This window comes from Gopherus evgoodei, chromosome 1 (genome assembly GCF_007399415.2).
Source record: "Gopherus evgoodei ecotype Sinaloan lineage chromosome 1, rGopEvg1_v1.p, whole genome shotgun sequence".
Taxonomy (NCBI): Eukaryota; Metazoa; Chordata; order Testudines; family Testudinidae; genus Gopherus; species Gopherus evgoodei.
In genome coordinates this window covers 112,052,957-112,075,809 of record NC_044322.1, presented here as the reverse complement: position 1 = coordinate 112,075,809, position 22,853 = coordinate 112,052,957, and the positions used below count along the sequence as shown (strand labels likewise).

At 44.5% G+C, this 22,853-nt stretch overlaps 1 protein-coding gene across 1 annotated transcript in view; it reads left to right on the top strand.

Annotated features, from left to right (window-relative positions):
• Positions 1–22,853, top strand: part of SH3RF3 (SH3 domain containing ring finger 3) — a 422,296-nt gene that overhangs the window by 336,874 nt on the left and 62,569 nt on the right. Inside the window, exon 6 of the mRNA XM_030569277.1 lies at positions 19,566–19,666. Within this exon, the coding sequence (XP_030425137.1) occupies positions 19,566–19,666 (101 nt within the window). The remainder of the gene's footprint in view (positions 1–19,565; positions 19,667–22,853) is intronic.

Sequence of the window (22,853 nt, the reverse complement as noted above, 5' to 3'; positions counted from 1 at the left end):
AAAAATGTTGTGGCTTTTGTTGATTTAAACCAGACCCTTCATGTTGTTTTGACATGGTTTTTGTTCATCTGTAAGTTGCTACATTATTATAAGCCACTCATTTCTCCAGAAAGGCACATATGATACATGTTCAACAGTGATATGTATCAGGACAAAATCAGAGTATGAAATCACATATAATAAAAGCATTTCTACAGACCATTTAACGAACAATTGAAGACTGCAAGCTTTACTAACTTGTTCATTGTTATACAAGTGGTACCAACTCAACTGCTTCCCACTATCTAATACTTTGTGTACAGGTTTCTTATATTATTTTGAATTCACTTGGAAATGAGTTGTGGCCTTTTCATTTACTAAAAACTTTGAGCTGCTTAGAGGTAAAATTATGAGCTTCAAACCACAGCAGCGCTGGAAAAAAATAGCACAAACACAGCACATATTGGAAAACAATAATAGTTGGAAACAAAGCATTTCTGTTGCAAGAAGTGTTGCTTTGATCGCCATTTCATTGGCTTTTAAGAGAATTTGCATATAGTATGCTTGATTCCTGCATGCTGAGTATACGCCATTAAACATAAGAACTGCCATTGAAAAGGTAATAGTGGCTGTCCATCATGCAGAGTGTTCTGACATGCCCGTGAAATGAATTTTTATTGAAAATGTAGTAATGCTGCAGCCTGTGATAAAACTGAAGTTGAATTAGGTAACTGGTGCAGAGGAGCTGTCCATAACTGAGATGTGCTAGACAGCTAACAAAGTCTCATGGCACACTAATTGTGCTTAAGCCTCAGACGACTCATCTTGCTTCCATTTTCACCCCTTATGAATTATTCTTCACTGCTTTTGGAAAGGTCATAGGTCAGTCCTGCTCCAGGTCCCCTGGTTTTTGACACAAAACGCATCTCATGAATAATGAAGCATGGCTTTGTGAACACTAGCCTAGTGTCTGAGTGAGGAGGAAAGGTTGCAAGAGCACCGTGTCTGTATTTTGAACAGTTCTTACCTTGTATGGGGAATCCATTCGTAATTCTTTGCATGAAAGAGCAGGTATTCTAACTGCGGGCCGTGCATTCTGGACAGGCCAAGAAGAATGAGTCTTGGCACATACTCTTCCACCCAAACTGTGAGAGTATTTGAAAACAAAAGAATCCCCTTGAAATGACTGTCTCTGTATAAATCATTTGGAAGTGTTGAATTTTAGCTGACAAAATGTAAACGTAGACCACTTTTAAAGCTGCAGACTGTTGAGTCTGACAGGTAATATGGGAGAGCTGACTGTGGGAAGCATATGGATTATATTTAAAATCAGAGTTGGGCCAAGAGCAGAACCTTGCATCTTAACCTTGAATTTGGGGGTGAAGGAGGGCAGGATGGGGGAAGGAAAATTCAACCCCCTTTCCAGTTTTGGTTTGAGGTCAAATCCAAAACTGTATAGGACCTACTACCCGGTCAGCTGTGAACAATGACTGATCAGAACAGTTTTCATGAGACTTTGCCCAAAGAAAACTGAAATTTCACAAGAACAGCTGATCTCATGAGAATTTCACCATTCTAGAGGACAGAAATCAGGTGATATCAATTGGAGCAAAAACTTGGAGACAGCATGAGAACTTTTGGCATAGTTTAATCTGAATTCACCCTTGGCCTTTATATACCATGAAACTGTAGGCTAAAAATATCTGGAACTGGAGCCAAAAATGCCTTCTCAGCCCATCTCTATTTAAAGTACATCATCAACAAATCTTGTGACTTCACGCTTGTTTTAAAGCACAGAGTTTTATGGGGGTTTGCACGTACATGCCCATGTGTGTGCTGTATTATCAAAGTATATTTGAAGATACCAACAGAATTTAAAAGGTTTGTTAGCGTGTGCTACACTATTGGAGTATTACATTTCTCTTCAAAGCTTTTGTAATCTAAAGATATGTTATTTGACTGATTCTCTAGGCTTGTTATATAAGCTAATCAGAACCCAATACAAAGCAGTCATCCTAAAGAAATGACCAGTTTAAGTAGTTGTCATACTCCTTTCATCCTGTACTTTTAGCATCAATACAGTTTGAAAGGTTTTTCAAAAAGCCAAAAGCTTAGTTATATACTCTTAACTTGCTAAAAAAGCCTATACTTTATGTAATATTTGAGAGAGTTTTATTGAACTGTGCAGAAATCTCAACAAAACAAAACAAATAAAAGATCATTTCTCAACAGGGTAGAAACCCCAAAACCTTTTACCACTGGAATCATTTTGTGCAGATTAATCTTGGTGATTTATGTTACCTGCCAATCAACTTCTGATATTGGAGAATCAGGAGCATATAAATATGCAAGCTAGGAGCTACTTTTTACAATGCACCAGAACATCCTGTCCTTCCACCATATAATATGTGTATGCACAATATTTTAGGGAAAACGATTACAATATACTCTTTTCTTATTGTTTATTTATGAAATAATTATATTGCAGTAGCACTTAGAGGCCCCAGGAGTGATTAAGGCCCTCTTGTGCCAGACACTGGACAGATGCATATTCCTTGAATAACATTTAGGGGAGACTAGAACACTCGTTCTAACTGCTGAAAGGGGAACTCTGAAAGAGAAATGGGGGGATGTGCAGAAAACTGATTAAAATGTACTGCAGATCTTATATGGAAGGACTGTAAGCAATTCATTTTAGAGGCCTAGGAAATTTCATATCAGACTGGCCAGCAATGTATACTGCACTTAGTCTACAGACAGAGTTCCCGCTGATGTTAATGCATAGTGTGTTCATGGATGAAGTTGACAAAAATAGGTTATTACAAACCCAAAGCTGTCTTTAGAATAAGATGTAGCGGTAAGTGGAGGCTAAGGGGGCTTGTTTACATGAATTCTCCACCTCTGATCAGCTTCATTATTCACACTTATGGAACAGATGTTTGTGTGGGAGGGAAGGGGTTGTCTCATTTTGAACCAAAGCCAACTTGGTGCTAGAATAGGCTGACTTAGTGCTGAGCCATACCCCCATCCATGCACTGCCTTTGGGGGCTTAAGTGCCTCAGAAGTCTGTAATTTGTGGGCTACATCGGGCACTAAGAAAATGATAATTAAATAATATCAGCTACAGCAGGGTTGGGCAAACTACGGCCCAGGGGCTGCATCCGGTCCTTCAGATATTTTAATCTGGCCCTTGAGCTCCCACCAGGGAACAGGGTTGGGGGCTTTCCCTGCTCCAGGTGTGCTGTGGCTCCACGTGGCTCCCGGAAGCAGCAGCATGTCCCCCCTCCAGCTCCTACTCACAGGGGCAGCCAGGGGGCTCTACACACTGCCCCTCCTCCAAGCACTGCCCCCAGAGCTCCCAGTGGCCAGGAATCATGGTCAATGGGAGCTGCAGGGGTGACGCCTTTAAACAGGGCAGCACGCAGAGCCGCCTGACCATGCCACTGTGTAGGAGCCAGAGGGGGGACATGCAGCTGCTTCTGGGAGCTGCTTGAAGTAAGCGCCGCCAGGAGCCTGCACCCCTGACCCTCCTCCGTGCCCCAACCCCCTGCCCCAGCCCTGATTCCCCTCCCACCCTCCGAACCCCTCGGTCCCAGCCTGGAGTATCCTCCTGCACCCTCAACCCCTCATCTCCAGCCCCACGCCAGAGCCCTCACCCCTAGCTGGAGCCCTCACCCCACCCTGCACTCTACTCTCCCACCTCAGCCTAGAGCCCCCTCCCACACCCTGAACTCATTTCTGGCCCCATTCCACAGCCTGCACCCCCATCCAGAGCCCTCACAACCTCCCACACCCCAACCCCCAATTTCATGAACATTCATGGCCCACAATACAGTTCCTATACTCAGATGTGGCCCTTGGGCCAAAAAGTTTGCCCACCCCTGAGCTACAGTATATGTAGAAGACTGGCAGTAGGTAGCATTTGTCCAGCTGCAGCTGTAATTATTTGTGTATGTTTGTTTTTACACCTACACCATTATAAAAGAAAAGGTCTTTGTCTGGAACTGATAACACCCTTTTAGCTCCCACTTTGGTAATTAACATTTCATGAGGCCACTTGATCTTACTAGAACACTTTTCGTCAATAGTCAGTAGCAGTGCCGTGCATCAAGTGCATTATTATTAAGTGCATTATTTCTAGGAACATTAAGGCCTACAGTGATTGCCAGAGTCATTGTTTTATGGAGTCAGTGAATTAGAGAAATGAGTAGCATGAATCTCAAGGACCATTAGCCTGTTTTCTAGCTGGAATATTCCAGGAGGATGGTATATTAATGTGTGTGTTGAATATCTGAGTTTTTCTCACTTATTATACAGTAGTAAAAAAAAAAAACCCTTGAAAGTAAGATGTAAATATGCATTCAAAACATTAAAAGACATTTTCCTTTGAAATGAATGTGGCAAATGCCCTGCGGTGAGACTGTGTTGGATTTGCTTTGAAGTCAGAATCAAGATTTCTGGTTGGTGATTTTATAGACGATAACATATTTTTCTGCAAAGGCTGCAACTTGCAAAACTTCTGTACTCTGTTCCTAGTTTTATCACTGTCTTCATAATTCTCATGTCCCACCAAGACTCTCTTATTCCCTGAAGGCATAAAGTCCTTTAAAATTTAACCATCAAAAATGGCATTAAAATAATAGTGAAGATCTGACTTAAACATAAAAAAGACAGCGAAAAGAGAATTCAGGATGGAAAACTTGCCTGCCAGCTGTCACGTTGTTGGAAGGGAGTGGAAGGGAAAGCACCAGGAAAATAGGTTTGGAATGAAATTTCTGCCCTTATTGATGGTCTTTGCTTTTAATTTCCTGGTCTCTGTAGGCTTGTCAGCTTTTCAGTATTAGTTTACTCTGAAACCCATTAGTTTAATGTAACGTTTTGTAGTTTTAGTAGCTTTCAAAATATATATATCTATGCAGGAATGGACACAAAAGGCCACACATCTCTAATGTATTATTTACTCAGGAGTCCAAGCTATGAACTGTAATATAAATGTCATTACGTATATATTCAGATGCCTTTTGTTTGACACTGATGTAGGTCTTTTGTAAATATTACTTTCTATTCAATGGATAAAGAGGGACATAAAGAGCCTTCAGATACACACGTACAGTTCCCACACACTTTTGTGGGAGTCACTCATTCATACCTGATGGCACATTCTGACCCTAAGAATAACCAGTCACCTGGAATGTTCCATTTTGTCAGGTAGAAGTGGATTTATACCATCTTAACCTCCAAATTTCATATTAGGCCATAACCATGTGCAATGTCATTACATAATTAGGCATCTAAAAAGGACACCAAGAATGCTGCTTTTCTGCCACATTGGAGGGCCAGACTATGGGACTGTTCATTCCCTTGCCACAGAGGATTCCTCTGTGATCAGAGTTGGATTAAGGCAATCCAAGACCCCAGCCACACTTGCACATAGAACCCCCTTCCTTGTCCGGGGCCCCACTTCTCCTTTTTTTGCACTTCTTGCAGGCTGAGGAAATGGGACTATGGCCACGTCCAGACTAGGAATTAAAATCGATTTTAGATACGCAACTTCAGCTACGAGAATAACGTAGCTGAAGTCGAATTTCTAAAATCGAGGTACTCACCAGTCTGGACGGGGCTCCATCGATGTCCGCGGCTCTCCGTGTCGATTCCGGAACTCCGTTCGGATTGATGGAGTTCCGGAATCGATGTAAGCGCGCTCGGGGATCGATACACCGCGTCCAGACTAGACGCGATATATCGATCCCCGAGCAATCGATTTTAAGCCGCCGATGCCGCGGGTTAGTCTGGACGAGGGCTTGGTGTGGGTGCCCCTGCTGACATTAGCAGAACATAGCTGTAAAGGGGTAGCAGCTGCGAGGGCTACATACATTCAGCTTCTGCAGTGCTGTCAGCAGGGGATTGACCAGACCAGTGGCTTTCAGATTTAATAGCCCATGAATATGAAAGGGACAGTTCACACACCTCAGAACTGTTGTTTCAGGCTGTCTGCAGAGTCAGGCAGGTATCTCTGCACTGGTTACACTTGCTTTATGTTTTTAAGGTTTTCTGTGCAACCGCAGGGGCTAGACATGTGTTTTGTTTTCTAATGAAAACTGAAATGATGACCTCATCCCACAACTCCAGGAGTCAGAGCTCCTAGGCATGGGCTATAGTACCTATGTCCCAGTCCAGCCCTGTCTGTACATTGCACTGCGGTGCAGAAGAAAGGTGGGCGTGTTGGGGCCATTGGATCTGCCCACATGGAAACCCAAGAGCCAAACTCAGCAATGGCAGCTGTTCCTCTACTCCAGTTCCCCAGATTAACCAAGCACAAGATGTCTACATGGGTGAGAAGGCCTTGAACCATGTGCTGTGAATGAGAATTCCTTTGCTCAGCCTCTCTCTGCTTGCGTGGATCTTTCTCATTGCAGTCTTTCTACTATTTTTCAGGGTTTAGACCTACAGTGCTACTAATAGAGTACAATGAGCCACCCACTGGTTCTAGGAAAGGAAGTCCCTTCCTTCTAGATTGCTAGTTTAAAGACAGTATAGGACACTAGTCATCTTCAGGCTGCATAGTGGCCTATCAGTTTTGTTATGGGTTAGTGATCTCAGTCCAGTTTCTAGGAGCAGCCTCCAGATCAGAACACTACTACCACTGTTTCATTAAATAACTTCCCAATAGGGGGCATTATAGGGTGATTATGTATGGGGGTCATTGAAAACATTCTGGAATAGCAGCATGTCTCTGGAAAGCCAAAGATGCTATGTTCTGACCAAACACGATATAAGAGACCTGATGTGGAGTTGTGAGACAGGTGGGGAAATGCAGGCCAATCAGGAAAAAGAGACAATGAAAATAAATAGCATTCCCAACAGTCCTTGGAGCCAAGTAGGAATGGGCCGTTTCATAGCAAACCATACAGACTGTCTCAGTACTGTGGACTACTATTCAGCCTTCTGGAAACTGGATGAACTGGCAGACACTACCTCAGCAGCAATCATAGGCAAAGAAATGAAATATTTCATGGTATCTTAAATTGTATAGCTTTGGACAATGGACCCAAGTTCACTTGCAGTGAGTTTGTGCAATTTATCCAGAAATGGGAATTTAGTCACATGACATCATTATCATACCACAGCCAGTCAACGAGCAAAGCTGAATTGGCCGTTAAAATTGCTAAGACTTTTTAAAAGAGAGCTGCAAAAGCAAAGAAAATATATGGCAGGCCATTCTTAAATGGAGAAGCCCTTCCTAGAAGGCATTCACAGCAGCCTGGTAGAACGCTGGATGTCAAGACTTATGCATACTTTGGTGCCTATAGCCCCAACAACCAGGAACAGAAGGAGTTATGGACAAAAAAGAAGACGGACATGCAAAGGCCAAAGCCTGTTATAACTGAGAAGATAAAGACCGTCCAGAACTACAATTGGGAGATCCTGAGAGGATCAAATTATTTCCTCAGAACAAATCATGCACTTGGAAGCAAGCTACATGAGTTGGACAAGTAAAGATAAATCTTCATTCATATCATGCAGCAGTCGATGGACATAAATATTTTACTGAAACTGCAACTACAGTCATCCACTGCGTATACCAGACAAAAACATGGATGCAGGGGATGATATGTACTCTTTGCTGAGACTTGATCATCAGTACACAGAGGGAGCATAGGCAGACAAGTAACCGGTAGATACTGAAACAGACTCACAAAACTCTACACCACCAGAATTACCAAGACAGTCTCTTGTCATCACAAGACAGACTTGCACTTGCTCTAATATTAAACCACCAGCAATGTGTACACAAGACTTTGTCCTAAACTAAGGCTATTAAAGAACAAACACAGAAGAAAATGCATTAGTTGTTGGCACACTGAACAACCACAACTGGTTCTAGTTTTTCTCCCTTGTTGTCAGACCTGGCAGAAAGGCATGGAGACTGAACTCTGTGTGTTGGGAGAGGCAGTTCCTCTAGGTTAGTTTGAGGTACCACCCATTTTCCACCCGGTATACATTGTGTGAATAAGCAGAATACTTAATTCCCTCAGGGCTCTCTGCCCAGCATCTTCCACCATCCCTAACCGCACTAACCAAACAGCAAGTATTATATGGGGCATTATTCACCAGGTTCCCCTAAACATTTGGATTTATGCCCTTGCTGTCAGATGATCTTTTCTCACCCTAGTGACCAGCAGGGCTAGCTTGCAGACCTCCATTCACAGGAGTAAAGAGAGCACTGAAGAAATAGAACATGTTTGTGGGAACCACCACTTTCATAGGTGAGAATAGAAGCCATCACGACATTTCCCTGCCCTGTAAAGTAGCCAGGAAGTGAGGAAAAGGAAGAGAGAAAGGAGAAGCACCTCTCTCTGCTTCCTAGTACTTAAGAGGAGGTACAGGGGAGAGAGGGGAGATGTATTGAACAGAGCACAAAATAATCTCAGAGTAATATTTTAATATTGTGTTCAACTTGCCAGGTTTGCATCACAATGTTGTGTTAATTCATAGATGGAGGTAAGTTGCAATGAAGCAACATCACATACAGATCCAACATCATAACACAAACATTGCAATGAAATATGAAGGTACTATAGTGTCATTACTACATGGCTTTCTGTAGCGTTCAAATGACCTTGAAAGCTTTTAATTAAACAGCAATATATGCCATAAGATGAATCAACATATGTGTACAAATAACATTTCTACTTTTCTCACTTACCAAATGACATCAATATTTTATTATCTGTTAAATGACATCTGGAATTTTTGGAAAATCTATGCAGAATATTTGGGAATGGCACAAACTCTGCATCATGTAAGCCAGGCTATGGTTGTCATGATGCATGACATAAACGTCCCTGCAGCCCACACCGCTTTCCACAGCTCCCATTGGCCAGGAATGGTGAACCACAGCCACTGGGAGCTGCAGGGGGACCATGCCTGTGGATGGTCAATGTAAATGAACTGTCTCGTGGCCCGCCAGTGGATTACCCTGATGGGCCACAGGTTTCCCGCCACTGGTGTAGATCCATTGCACACAGGCAGGGGCAGCTCCAGGCACCAGCATACCAAGCGCATGCCTGGGGCAGCAAGCCATGGGGGGCGTTCTGCCGGTAGCTGCGAGGGCGGCAGGCAGGTTGCCTTCGGCGGCATGCCTGCAGAGGGTCTGCTGGTCCTGCGGCTTCGGCAGACCTCCCGCAGGCGTGCTGCCAAATCCACGGGACTGGGGACCTCCCGCAGGCAAACCGCCGAAGGCAGCCTGCCTGCCGTGCTTGGGGCGGCAAAATACCTAAAGCCGCCCCTGCACACAGGGTTACATCAACAGTGTGTGAACAAACTCTTGGTCATATAAATAGCTATTCACCAGCAAGAACAATTTCTTGGAGACAAAGAATGCTGGATGATAGGCATTCAATGAAATAAATAGAAGCATCCAATTCTTTTAAAAAATAGTGAATGTGTTTAGTATGTGAAAAAAGGAAGCATTTATTTGCATTGGCTAAAACCGCCTTTAGAGCAGGCAAATACTATGCAAGTTCCTTTACACCAGTGGTTCTCAAGCAGGAGTATATGTACTCCTGGGGGTATATAGAGGGCTTCCAGGGGGTATGTCAGCTCATCTAGATATTTGCCTAGTTTTACAACAGGCTACATAAAAAGCTCTAGTGAAGTAAGTACAAACTAAAATTTCATACAGACAATGACTTCTTATACTGCTCTATATACTACACAGTGAAATGTAAGTACAATATTTACTTTCCAATTGACTTATATGGCAAAAATGAGACAGTAAGCAGTTTTTCAGTAATAGTGCGCTGTGACACTTTTGTATTTTTATGTCTGATTTTGTAAGCAAGTAGTTTTTAAGTGAGGGGAGGGAGCGGTTCCTCTGCGCCTCCCCCTTACTTGCTGTGGCTCCACCGCCTCAACTCACCACTGCTCCACCTCCTCCCACGAGCGTGCCGCAGCTCTGCTTCTCCTCCCTCCCTCACAGGCTTGCCGTGCCAAACAGCTGATTGGCATGGCAAACCTGGGATGGGGAGAAGTGGAGGCTCGTGGGAGGAAGCGCTCGTGGGAGGAGGCAGAGGTGAGCTGGGGGGGGCGCGCAGCAAGTAAGGGGGAGAGCAGAGGAACTACTTGCGGTAACACAAATTCGGATATAATGAGGTAAAGCAGCCCTATCCCCCAGAGCGCTGCTTTACCACATTATATTGAACCACGTTATATCGGGGTAGAGGTGTAATATGATTTGTTTATTTACTAGCTATAATATAAAAGTGGATAAACATAAGAATTTGGTTAATTTTTTTTGTATTTGTTGCCAATGTATAGACTACCAAGGATTTCAAGGGAGACAAAGCCTAGCCAATTATTTCAAGGTCCAGTTTTTTCCTTCCTCCCAATTTTCCTCAGCCCAATCCAATACTGTTTGGGAATACCTGTGTGGCTCGTACCTTCTTGGAGGATAATGCTCAGTTTCTAATGAGATATCTGAGGCCTAGTTTTCAAAGGTGCTGAGGTCCCCGACTTCCCACTGTCAGTCTGGTGAGCTGCTCCTGCACAGCTACACTGACCTCATTTCCTAATATTGGCGGCCAAATAAATGGCTGACGGAAATGTTAAGCTTAAAATGTGAGCCTGAAGGAAGTATTAAAAATTTCTGCCACGCTTCACAACATTTGAAACATCCCACAGTACTTTAGGAGAGGAAGATTCTTAGTACTACTACTTTGTCCGAGTTCCTGTAGCCTGAGTAAGTGGCTTCACTACTTGCCGATGGACACATTCTTCTGTGAGTGAAGGTCCTTATCTGTATTCCACACATAGGTACGCAAGCGTGCCATGTGCCTGAGTCCGGAAATTGTTCAAAGCAAAGTGTCTGTTGGCCTGCACATGCACAATAGATCTCCTTGTGCTCCCAATCAAGGGTATGAGAGGCAGCATGGGTTGATACCTCTCTGGTTCTTTCTTACTGCTGCATGGCCTGAGTCTGAATTGTGTCCTTCTTCAGTTCGCTGTACAACGTGTAAAGACATTTGTGAATAGTTATACTTCTTAGCTTAATAGTTAAAGTTCATAGTATAGTTAGTATAGAGTGTTTTCTTTCTCCCCAGAACTATGCCCAGAGACCTGGAATTCAAGAATTGCATCTCTTGCCCTCACTCCTCCTCCATCAGCGACAAACATCAGCACTGCCTCAACTGTCTGGTTGAAGCTCATATCTCTGCAAAGTTCAATATCTGTTGCTCTACAACTAGAACTTGAGAAGCGTGGCAGCTTTGCCTGAGAGAGCACCTCAGAAAAAACTGAGAGAAAACTATGAGGCCCTTCTCCGATCCAGGCCAGGGATGGCCCCCTCCCCCATACATTGGCCTAACTAACAGGCAGTGCCTCTCCAAGCATGTGCTTAGGAGCAGAGCCACCAGTGCCTAAGCACAAGGACTCTCCATCCAGGGCTTCGCATGAGAGTAGCGGACATTTTTATGGGTGTAAGGACAGATCACCATCAAGGACTGTCCATAAGAGACGTGCTCCCTCCCTGAGCCTTTCCAGGTTGGGTGAGATGTCACATTCCGAACCTAAGGAACTGGCTCCACTAAAGACCCCCAGATTGGAGGGCAAAGCACGTAAAAAGAAAGATCTGCCAGTTGTGTTGTTCACCTCGGTACCGAAGGATAAGGACCAACATTGGATGGTTTCATCTGTGAGTGCTGATCCAGACCTATTGTCAGTACCTCCTTGTTCATCTGAGGACCATATGACTGCCCTAGATGCACCGGGTGCATCAAACGTGACTGCTGGAACCAGTCGAACACCAGGGTGTATGGAGATTTACATAACATCAGAGGATATATTCCTCCCTTATCCGCAGTCTCCACTTCTTTCTATCCTAGGTCTTCTGAGGGATGTTATTACTCCGGAGGAGGAGCCTATGTAGATATCCCAGGAACCATAGCACCTCCAACTATCTGGCATATGTACTCTGGTATCGACAGCCCTGCTGCTACCAGCGAATCAGTTTTCAGACTCACATGAGTCAGAGGTGATAGTTGCTCCAGTATCTCTGCAGAGACAGTTGGGGCCTGACACACAGTCAAGGAATCAAGCTCGCTATTCCTTCGAATACAGACCTCCCAGGGACCACTGGTACTGATTCTCTTAGGGTCCCCCACAACTGATGAGTCCCTCTTTCTGGCCTTATTGGGGTCCATAGGATCCTTATGGCAGGCATCCAGGCTCTTCTCAAGAGTCATACCCTCTCACCAACTGGATCCATTGGTGTACGAGGAAGAGGTGAACCCAGCTCCGCAGGTTCCGATGGGTGTCTCCTCATCATCCTCAGATGAAGCAGTCACTCCTTCCTCACCATCTTTGCCAGATTACCACTGGCAGTACCAGAAGCTACTGCAAAGAGTTGCCAGTGATCTCCAGATTCCAGTAGAGGAGATACAGGACCCTCGACACTGGCTCTTGGATATCTTGCAACCTCAGAGACTGAGTAAGGGGGCCCCACTTCATCAATGAGGCCATACTAGAACCAGCCAGAGTGGTGTGACATGCTCCAGCATCCTGTGCCTCTGCACCGAAAAGAGTCGAGAAGAGATACTTTGTTCTTGCTAAGGGAGTTGAATTTTTGTTCTCTAACCCTCCCCCCAACTTGCTGGTGGTAGAGGTTGCTACAGAATGGGCTCTATCACACTGTCAAAGGGCTACATCATCAGAGAAACACTTGAAGATATTGGACTTCAGGGGGAGGAAGATCTCCTCCAAAGGCCTGCCATTTTGTGTCACTAATTACTACCTCTGGAGCTGCACGGAAGGGGCAGGAGCACTCTGCTCCAGGGCCATGCATGCATGAAGGCAGCAAGGCAGGGCCATGGGACACTCAGGGGAGTCAGCAGGTGGGGCCGGGGAACACGTAGCCCCAAATATTGGTGGAGCTGGGCTCCTGGGCTCTGACTATTGCTGGTGCCCAGGCACCACGTGGGAATATAACTCGCCGCCTATGGACCTGAGCCACTCTCTCACCTATTATGCAGGCGAATGCCAAGGCGACATTGGGATTTGGTCTCTTTCCATCCCTTCTTGTGCGCCAGGCTCCAAACCCAGGGCATCTAAGAGCCCAGGGAGCATAGGGCTGAAAATCCTGCATTTCTGCCCTCAGGGAGGGGCTGAGGGGCTTTGAATAGCACTTTGGGCAGCCCTGTAGGGACTCATGGGAGTCTCAGACTAGTGCTGCCCAGCACAGAGGGGACCAGCTGGGCAGGAATTCCTGTCAAAGGGGCAGTACTAAGGGATAGCTCAGTGGTTTGACCATTGGCCTGCTAAACCTAGTGTTATGAGTTCAATCCTTAAGGAGTCATTTAGGAATCCGGGATAAAAATCTGTGTGGGGATTGGTCCTGCTTTGAGCAGGGGATTGGACTAGATGACCTCGTGAGTTCAGTTCTGATCTTTTATGTTTCTAAGAAATATGATTTTAACAGCTATTCCAGGCTTGCAGATTTCATAGACAAACTTCCCATGGAGGACAGAGTCCAATTTCAGTTCTTTTCATTGAGGGAAGAAAGCTAGTGGGAAAAGTAGCTCACCAGGCTGCAGTGGATGCAGCAGACACAGTCTGGCCACTGGTTTAGTCATGAGAAGGAACTCTTGGCTGCAATCATCAAGGATTCCTAGGGAAGTACAGAACACCATCCAGGACCTGTCCTTTGATGAGCTGAATTTCTTTAATGAAAGAATGGATGAGTCCCTTCATTCTTTAAAGGACTCAAGATTGACTCTGGATTCTCTGGAGATTTATACTCCAGCCCTCAGGAAGAAACAACAGACAGTCCTATGGATTGAAGCCACCCCCTCCTCATACACCTTATTACCAGCGCCCAGCCAAGCCTTTGTGCAAACCTCAGAGGGTTCAGAAGCTTTGCTTCTTGTCCCTCTTCTACTGTCAGCCTCTACTCACTCCCAACCACCAGGCAAGAGCTATTTTTGACATACTGGTGGAGACTCACCTACCACCTCTGATGCCACCCACCTCTTCCCCCCTCATTGTTGGGGGCCGTTTCTCTTCGCCCACCACTGGAGGAAGATCACTATGGATGGTTGGGTTTTGGAGATTATCCATCATAGATACTCCATAGAGCAGGGGTCTCAAAGTCCCAGCCCACAGGCCATCTGCAGCCTGAGAACCTCCCCACTGGGGCCTGTGGAGGACAGACGCATGCAGCCACGCTGCTGGCAATGTCTGCTGCAGGCACCGCCCCGCCCCACCCCACCCCCCAGCTCCCATTTTCTGGGGGAGAGGGACAGAAATACCATCACTAGTTGCCAGGCAGAGTCAACCATGGAGGCAGCATCTTTAGTTGCCGGGCAGAGTCAGCCATGGAGGCAGCATCACTTTTTTTCCACAGTGAATATAAACAAGTCATAATACTGAACACAACTATCTGATGCACACCTTGCTGCAATCCTGAAGGTTTCAACTTCTCAGTCACTGAGGCCAAACATCAACAAAGTGACAGAACTGAAGCGTTGCCACGTGTCTGGCAAACACTAAAAACTCTCTGGCAGGCGAAGGATTGTATACAGTTGTATGACAGTTTTATTATTTCTAAGAAATTCTAAATAAAAAATACAATATAAACATTTTATTTTCTGAACACTATCTTTAGTGACATATTGGTCCATTGGGAGGATTTGAGGACTGGCATTGGCACTGGCCCTAAGATAAATTGAGTTTGAGATCCCTGCCATTAGGGTGACCAGACAGCAAGTGTGAAAAATCAGGATGGGATAGGGGGTAATAGGTGCTTTTATAAGAGAAAACCCCAAATATTGGGACTGTCCCTATAAAATCGGGACATCTGGTCACCCTTCCTGCCATAGAGTTTCCCTCCTTCCCTCTACACAAACTCCCATCCCAGTCCCCCTTTGGGGACCACTCTCACAAGGTGAATAGGAAGCGGAATCCCTTTTACACTGAGGGGCAATAGAATGTGACCCGTCTCACTATCATGGAAGTGGGTTCTAATCCCTCTATTCCTAATTCCCCAAAAGGATGGAAACCTATCCTGGACCTTCAACAACTTGACATCTTTATTCAGAAGCTGAAATTTGGAATTTTTACATTGACATCAGTAAAGGATGTGGTTCACAGCTCTCGACGTGAAGGATACATGTCTCCACCCTTCACACAGGAAATTCCTGTGTTTTATGGTAGGCCAGGAACACTTCCAGTTTCAAATCCTTCTCTTTGGGCTAGCGATGGCATGCAGAGTATTTATAAAAAGTTTTCTCTGTGGTAGCAGCACAGATAAGATATCATGGTGGGTGGTCCCTTCAGCCCTGCAACCTCTCTTGGGGTGGGGTGGTCATGTGGACAAGCACACTGCTAAGGGTACCTGGACCTCGCAAGAGGCCAGAATACATATGAACATTCCGGAACTGAGGGTGGCCCCCCTTGTGTGCAAGGCCTTCCTTTTGTTCATCACTCGCTCCACACAGATAACGTTGGACAGTATCACCACCATGGTCTATATAAATAAACAGGGAGGAGCGAGATCTTGTCCCCTCTGTCTGGAGGCCATCAGACTCTGAAACTGGTGCATCAGCAACCACATCACGATACAGGCTGCTTACCTTCCTGGTGTTCACAATTCCCTTGTAGACAGACTAAGCAGAAGTTTCTTGGCTGACCATGAGTGGGAGGTCCACAACGTGGTCCTACGTGAAATATTTACACAGTGGGATACACCACAGACCTTTTTGTGTCCCAAACAAAAAGTTTCCCCTACATTGTTCCAGAGGAGCCATGGGTTGCAGCTCTCAGGGTGATGCTCTTCTGCTGTCCAGAATGAATGACCTTAGATTTCCCTTTCCTCCCATTCCTCTACTTCCACAAGTCATAGGGAAGATATGTCATGACAAAGCCTACATCATTCTCTTAGCACGCTACTAGTCCAGACATTCATAGAACTTCTAAGGATGTCTTCTCACCAGGAGTGAAAGTAATTTAAATCTCTTACTGGTAGGCAGAACTGCTGGGCCCCTGGGCAAGGTAGGAGGGGGGAAGGGTGGTGTCTCGGGCAGAAGGGGTGGGACCAGTGGCACTGGAACAATGTTTAGGGTGGGAGATCCTGAGCTACGCCCCCCCTTGCCCCTTTTTGTGCCCCAGGTGGGACCACAGCTGAGGGTGGCTGCAGAGGCCCAGGCCAGGGCCAAGAGTGGAGCCCCACAGCTGGGACCCCAGGCAGCAGCAGAGGGGCCGGCAGCCGGGACTCTGGGGCCTGCAGTGGAGCCCCCGGGTGGGGGCTGGCAGCCGGGACTCCAGGTGGCACCAGGGCCCCCAGGCATAGGCTGGCAGACAGGACCCCGGCGTGGGGCCACGCTGAGTGCAAAGCCTGAGGGTGCTGCAGCACCCCTGCACCTATACTTCCCGGGCCTGGGGGTGGGGGCTGGGGGCCAGCCTCCCCCAGCCAGCCCTTTAGCGCTGCGCAGCTTGTGCAGCCCTGGGCTCCAGCAGCAATTTAAAGGGCCCGGGGCTCTGGCTGCTGCTGCAGCAGCGGTGGCCGGGAGCCCCAGGCCTTTTAAAATCTCTGGGCCCTGGGGCAGCTGCTCCTTTTGTCCCCCGCTCTCCCCCTCAGTAGCCTTGCCGGTACAGTCCTTAAAGCCCTGCTGCAGCAGCGTTTTAACATCAGCTGTGTACTGGCCCATACCAGCAGCTGCTTTCTTACTGCTACGCCGTAACGGCCCGTAACGGACAACTTTCACCTCTACTTCCCACTCCCCCAGTCAGGATCTGCCCATTCCTGAACCTCTTAATCCAGGTGGAAATCAGGCACCCCAATGTGGGCTCACTTTACCTCATGGCCCACTTTACACATCCAGCTATTGTACGGTTTATGAAAAGCCTAATGAGGATTTTCCCACCAGTGATCAAACCTAAATCTCAATGGGACCTTAATCTCATCCTGTCGATGCTCACAGGTCCATCTTTTGAATCTATGGCAATATGTTCCATGACCTACCTGTCCATAAAGGTGGCGTTCGTAGTGTCTATCGCTTCAGCCAGGAAGGTCAGCGAGCTTGGAACCATTATGGCGGACCCTCTGTAAACAGTTTTTCACAAAGAAAAGGTTTATCTTCAACTACGCCTCAAGTTCCTCCCCAAGATTGTTTCTAAGTTTCACATCAATCAAAGTATACACTTAGCTGTATTTTTCCCGAAACCCCACACTTCCACTGAAGACAAGAGACTTCACTCCCTCAGTGTTCGGCATGCCCTGGCGTTCTACCTACAAAGAACCAAACCCATTAGAAAATCACCAAGACTTTTTATTGCAACAGTGATAAAGTGAGAGAGAGAGAGAGAGATCTCGCGGTCAAGCCATGTCCTCCCAGAGGATTTCTAAGTGGCTCTTGGAATGCATCCTTGAGTACTATAAGTAGCAAAAATCACTCTCCTGGGGATGGTCGAGTCACAACTCACTCCACGGAAGTACAAGCTGTCTCCACGGCATCCCTACATGATTTTCTTCTGCAGGACATGTGCAAGGCAGACACCTGGAGTTCTATCCACACGTTCCTGACACACTATGGTTTAGTTCATGTCTCGGCTATGGATGAAGCAGTGGGCTCTGCAGTATCGTAGATATCTTTACTACCAGCTTCCTCACATCCACCTCCAGTCACCCACATGTGGAATACATGTCACTCGAAGAAGAAATGGAGGTTACTTACTATAACTTTGAAATGTGTGGTCTTATCTGTATTCCACTACCTGCCCTCCTTCCCCTCTGCTTTGGATCCTGTGGGATTGTGGTAAGAGAAGGAACCGGAGAGGCTTCAACCCACACTGACTCTCATACCCTGGGTCGGGGGCACAAGTTGATCTATGGCACATGTGCAGGCCAACAGTTACATGGCGCCTGCTGCACTTGTGTCCCCATGGGTGGAGTACAAAGAGGGACCACACACCTTGAAGAATCAGTAAGTAACCTCCATATATCTTGGCAGCCTCTAAAAGTACACAGCCAAATTCTTCCCACAGATATGCACCCATGGTTTCAAATGACTTCAATATGAACTCAGAATCAGTCCGTATGTTGTATTTCACAGATGTTAATGCTTCAGTATTTGGTTCTTTGGACCTTAGAGTTGCTTGAATTTTAGTTTGGTGATGCTTTTTTGGTCCTGAAAGGTGCTGAGGGACCACAGCTTTTAGCTTCAATTAGCATTGTGGGCGCTCAGCAACTCTCAGGGTTAGGCCTTTATTGGAGTTAAAAATGTAGTTACTAGATTTATAGAGATTCCAGGTCCATTACAGGGTACAGTGTGCAGTAGTTTGAGAGACCCCGCTTTTGTAAGACCTCATTCATCATGAGGTATCTTGAACACGCTGTAGCATCAAAAGTTGATCTACCTCCATACAATTTTAGGGCTGTGAACTTTCCAGTTAAAATAATACCTACCTCTTATAGAGCACTTTTCTTCAGTAGATCTCAAAGCACTTAACAAAGGATTTGTCACAGACATAGCCCTCCTGCTCCTGTCTTCTCGTACAATTGTCTCTAGCACCTCTGGTTTGTAAACACTGACGTTTGTGTTATCTCATCTACCATCCCTTCACAGTCCTGTGCAACAACTCTGTTTACAGTGACATACAAACATTTTGCCAGAGAAAGAATTCCCTTTATCCTTGCTCTGTTAGCCTCTCCCACTCTTTCTCATTCCCTTTTCTTGCACTTCCTTCCTGGGCACCTTTCAACTTTTCCAGTTAATGGGTTACCTAGCTCCTTGGCTCCCCCAGCTCATACTTATCTAGTAATTAGCCCCAGCTTCCCTCAGTCAGGCCCTTCTCTGGAAAAACTAAATTGACTTACAGTGACCATAGTGCTGGTTCAGAGCACTCTGTTGCAGGAGGCTAGTATCATTATCCCCATTTTACAGATGGCAGAACTGAGGCACAGAGCTGGCTTGCTTAGGGTCACCCAGCAGGCTAGTGACAGAGCAAGGAATAGAACCAAGGTCTCTTGAATCCTAGTTCAGGTTGATATATGCCTAGCCACACTGACACCCCTGTTTTCACTTGCACTGCCATCTATCTCTGTTCTTTAAGGAGCTAAAGGTTCCTGATCATAAAAAGAAATATTCAAATAAGATCACATCAGTGATTGAAAATTATCTATTTTTTAAAAAATATATGAATATTTAACCAAAGTATTAAGGAAAAGAAAATGAGCTAGTAAAAAAAATGTTCTTATCAAATTAGACACTATTACAGGGGACATAAATGTTGAACTGGTTTTATAAACTAGCCAAGTGGATTTGCTTTCTAAATGTTTTAAGGTTCATATTCAAGTTACAGGTGAACTATTCTGACATGCCTGTGGAAATGCTATTAACAAGCTACTGTCCCTTGTGCCTGAAATGTAGTCTTGGAATTTCTGAGGCTAAAAGCCCATGGTGTCACACAGTATCAGTAAGGTGGCAAATCTGAGAAATAGGCTTTGCTTGGAAACTCACAACAGATGTATTTTACCCTCTATTTTAGGAAATGATGTATCTCACTTCTTGTGTGTCTTATTTTTATGTTTCCAGGACTCCTCCTCAATTGGAACAGCTACAGTGGCTGGACCCAGAACAAGTGCAATAACTGGAGATCAGGGAACACCGACAAAGGTCCAGCTCCCCCTCAATATGTAAGTAGCCAGTTCATGTTAATCACACTCAGGCATTTTGCAAATCACTTGTGGTTTTGATTATTATTTTTTTTTTTTGTATTTGAAAGAGTAGTTCTCATAGCAGCAGCTCTTTGAATACAGTTATCTCAATCTCAAACCTTCTGCTGAAATTGAAAAATGAACAGTGAAAGGCCAGGTCACCTTTCTTTACATAGGCCTTTTTTTAGCTTACAGAATATTTATTACAGTTCTCTGAATCATTGCAAAGCAAACAGAGTGCCTATCTGCTAGAGAAAGCCTGCTCTCTTAAATGAAAGGCTTTAGGAAGGCACACTCCCATACATTGGAACAACTGAGTCAATCATCATTCAGATGACCTGTGTCTAACCATAAAAAGTAGTCCAATCACATTCTTCAGTACAATAACCAAAGACATCAAATGGAACATTTTAAGTGCAAGAATATCATGAGTGTATAAATACTAGGTGGGAGAACAGTAGGTTGATTAGATAGAGATCCATTATAATAATTCTCTTCTAAGCCAGTGAATATATTGGGTACCTAAGTCATTAAACTACTGAACCCCTTCTTCTAATAAAATATATGAAAACCCAACTGAACCTAAACATACATGTGTTTGTGCATATAATGCCCTAAAAGACATGTAAAATGAGACATGTAAAAACATGTAAAAAGAGGTGACAGATCTGCTTTAAACGGAATAGGAAATTCCAAACCATGAAAACTAGCCCTTAATAAACCCATTCTGCCACAGTTAGGTACTAAAGCTTAGAGGATACAAAACATCATTCATTGCTCTGAGATTCTGATGAGAGAATCATATCATTACTCTGCAGTCACTCTGTGGAGCCTGTGTGATATTAATGTGGTGATACATACTGAGGCAAATCCTCCTCCTACCTTTCCAGATGCTTAGGGCCCTGGTGGAGTTCTGCTCTGCAAGGGAAGATTCCCTTACATATTGATAAAATCCAGTACTCAAGTCCTTAAAAAAATAAAAGAAAAGAAACATTCCAGAACACATGATTTCAACAACAAGAATACCTTAGGACAGGTTGAATCACTGGCCAGAGGTGCAGGGATAGTTATCAGTAGTACCAGAACCATAGTTAGAGACTGGCTCACGCTCTGAAACATGAGAATTTATATCCCTTCCAAACATTGGGGTTTTTTTAAACTCTTACTATTGTAACTCCAGACATTCTCGCTGCCCATGTGTATGTGTAATCCCTTTATGAATCCTGCCAGCTTTTGGCATCAAACGAAGTGCAGGAACACCTTTCCGGAGCATTCCAGCACGACTCAAGTGCTGGATAAAAAGGGTAAGTAGGTCTAAGACTGTCTAATTTAGACTAAGTTATACCTCCATTTTACACATGACCTCTGAATTAGGCCCACAATATATAGACCTAAACAAGTACTACCCAGAGGCGAGCCATGCTTCTTGGTCCCAAGTTGTGCAGCCTCCACACTCTCCATCGTATCCTAGCAGAGCACTGTGATGAGGGATGAGCACCGAAGCATGTAGCACTGTTTCATGTCAGGCAGATGCATTTCAGTGTTCTTTAGTTCATATGCAGCCTCATGTTTTCTGTCAGGTGAGCACCAATAGAGCTGATCATTGCTACCTGATTATACAGACTGAACAAAAAATATGCAGAATGGTTTCTCCTGTCTGTTGACTAATGAAATATAATTACATCACGTGCACATGGTATACGGAGCCAAGTACGTCAACCTAAGCATGCCCAGAGGAGCTGTTATGAAATATTTTGTATTCTACTTATTACTGTTGTTTATCTACTGGCTGCAAAAGAAAAATAAAAATCTACTGATAACATAAAGGAATAAAATACTAAAAACTAATAGGATTTATTCTTCAATTATATTTCCTAAAGAGCAAAAGTAAAAGCCAAGCATCATATTTATTGGTTGCAGGTCTACAATCACTGTGGTTATAGTTTTCATAATTTCTTTGTTTCTCTGCTAGTAGGTATACACTGAACCCCTTCTAATCTTTCCTCAATATGAGGGTATTCTGCTACATTTTGTAGGGTAAATGCAGTTTTCACAGCATTTACCCATTTGTTCTAGACCTTCTGTACTGCCTTCAAAACAGCACTCAGGAATGAGCAATCATAAACAGGGTTGGTTGGAAATCTCCTCTTGTATTGGCGGCAAGGGGATAGTGTCAAAAAACTTTATTGTTATAAGATAGAAGGTGCTGCGGGGTGGTGGTTCTTGTTATTTTTTCCTTAACAGGCTTCCTAGCTATCCCCCAAAGTATAAGCAATCATTCTGAATTTTCAACAAACACTGGGACTAATTTTAGCAGCTATAAGTTGTAGTATTTCATAGCATGAGTCATGTCCCTGAAGTATTGAAGCAAGAACAAAAGAGAGATGAAAGGAAAGATTATAAATAAAGGGAATAAATAAAAGTATAATTAAATATATAAAAAGTTATAGCTATTGAGATCAAGATTAAGTTGTGCATATTGAGATAAAGAATAAGGTTATACGCTTATTGCATACAAAAAATATAGGGTCAACTCTGAGTCCTTGCTGTGGAGAAACTCTCATTGATTTTAATGGGAGTGTTGCCTGAGTTAGGATGCCATGGTTTGGCCCTAAGACAGTTGTTAAAAGAGTATTATCTAATCCACACACACAGAAATGTAGGAATTCTCATATTGGACCAGTATCTTGTTTCTGGCAGTAGGTAATACAAAATGAAGAAACCCTATAGCAAACATTTGTGAAATAATCTGCTTTCTTCCTAACCTCCAAAGTTAGAGGCTCTGAACCATACAAATTTATATCCTCTCCAGACATTTGACTTTTTAAAAATACTTAGTATTGTAACTCTAGACATTCTTGCTACCCATATGTATGTGTAATCCTTTTATGAATCCTGCTAAAGTCTTGGCTTCAGTGCTACTTTGTGGCAGTGAATTCGGCTGGCTAATTGTGCATTGTGTGAGAAAGTATTTCTGTGTGTCAGTTTTAAAGTTCTGCCTTGTAATAAAATAAACTATCCCCTTTGTTCTCATATTGTGAGTGAGGATGAATAGCAGTATTTGATCAGCGAGCTCTGTGCCATTCATTAGTATGTATACCTTAATTACGTCCCCTCTTTAGTCATTGTTTCTGAGCAGCATGTGTGTCACAGGGCTTTCCCACAC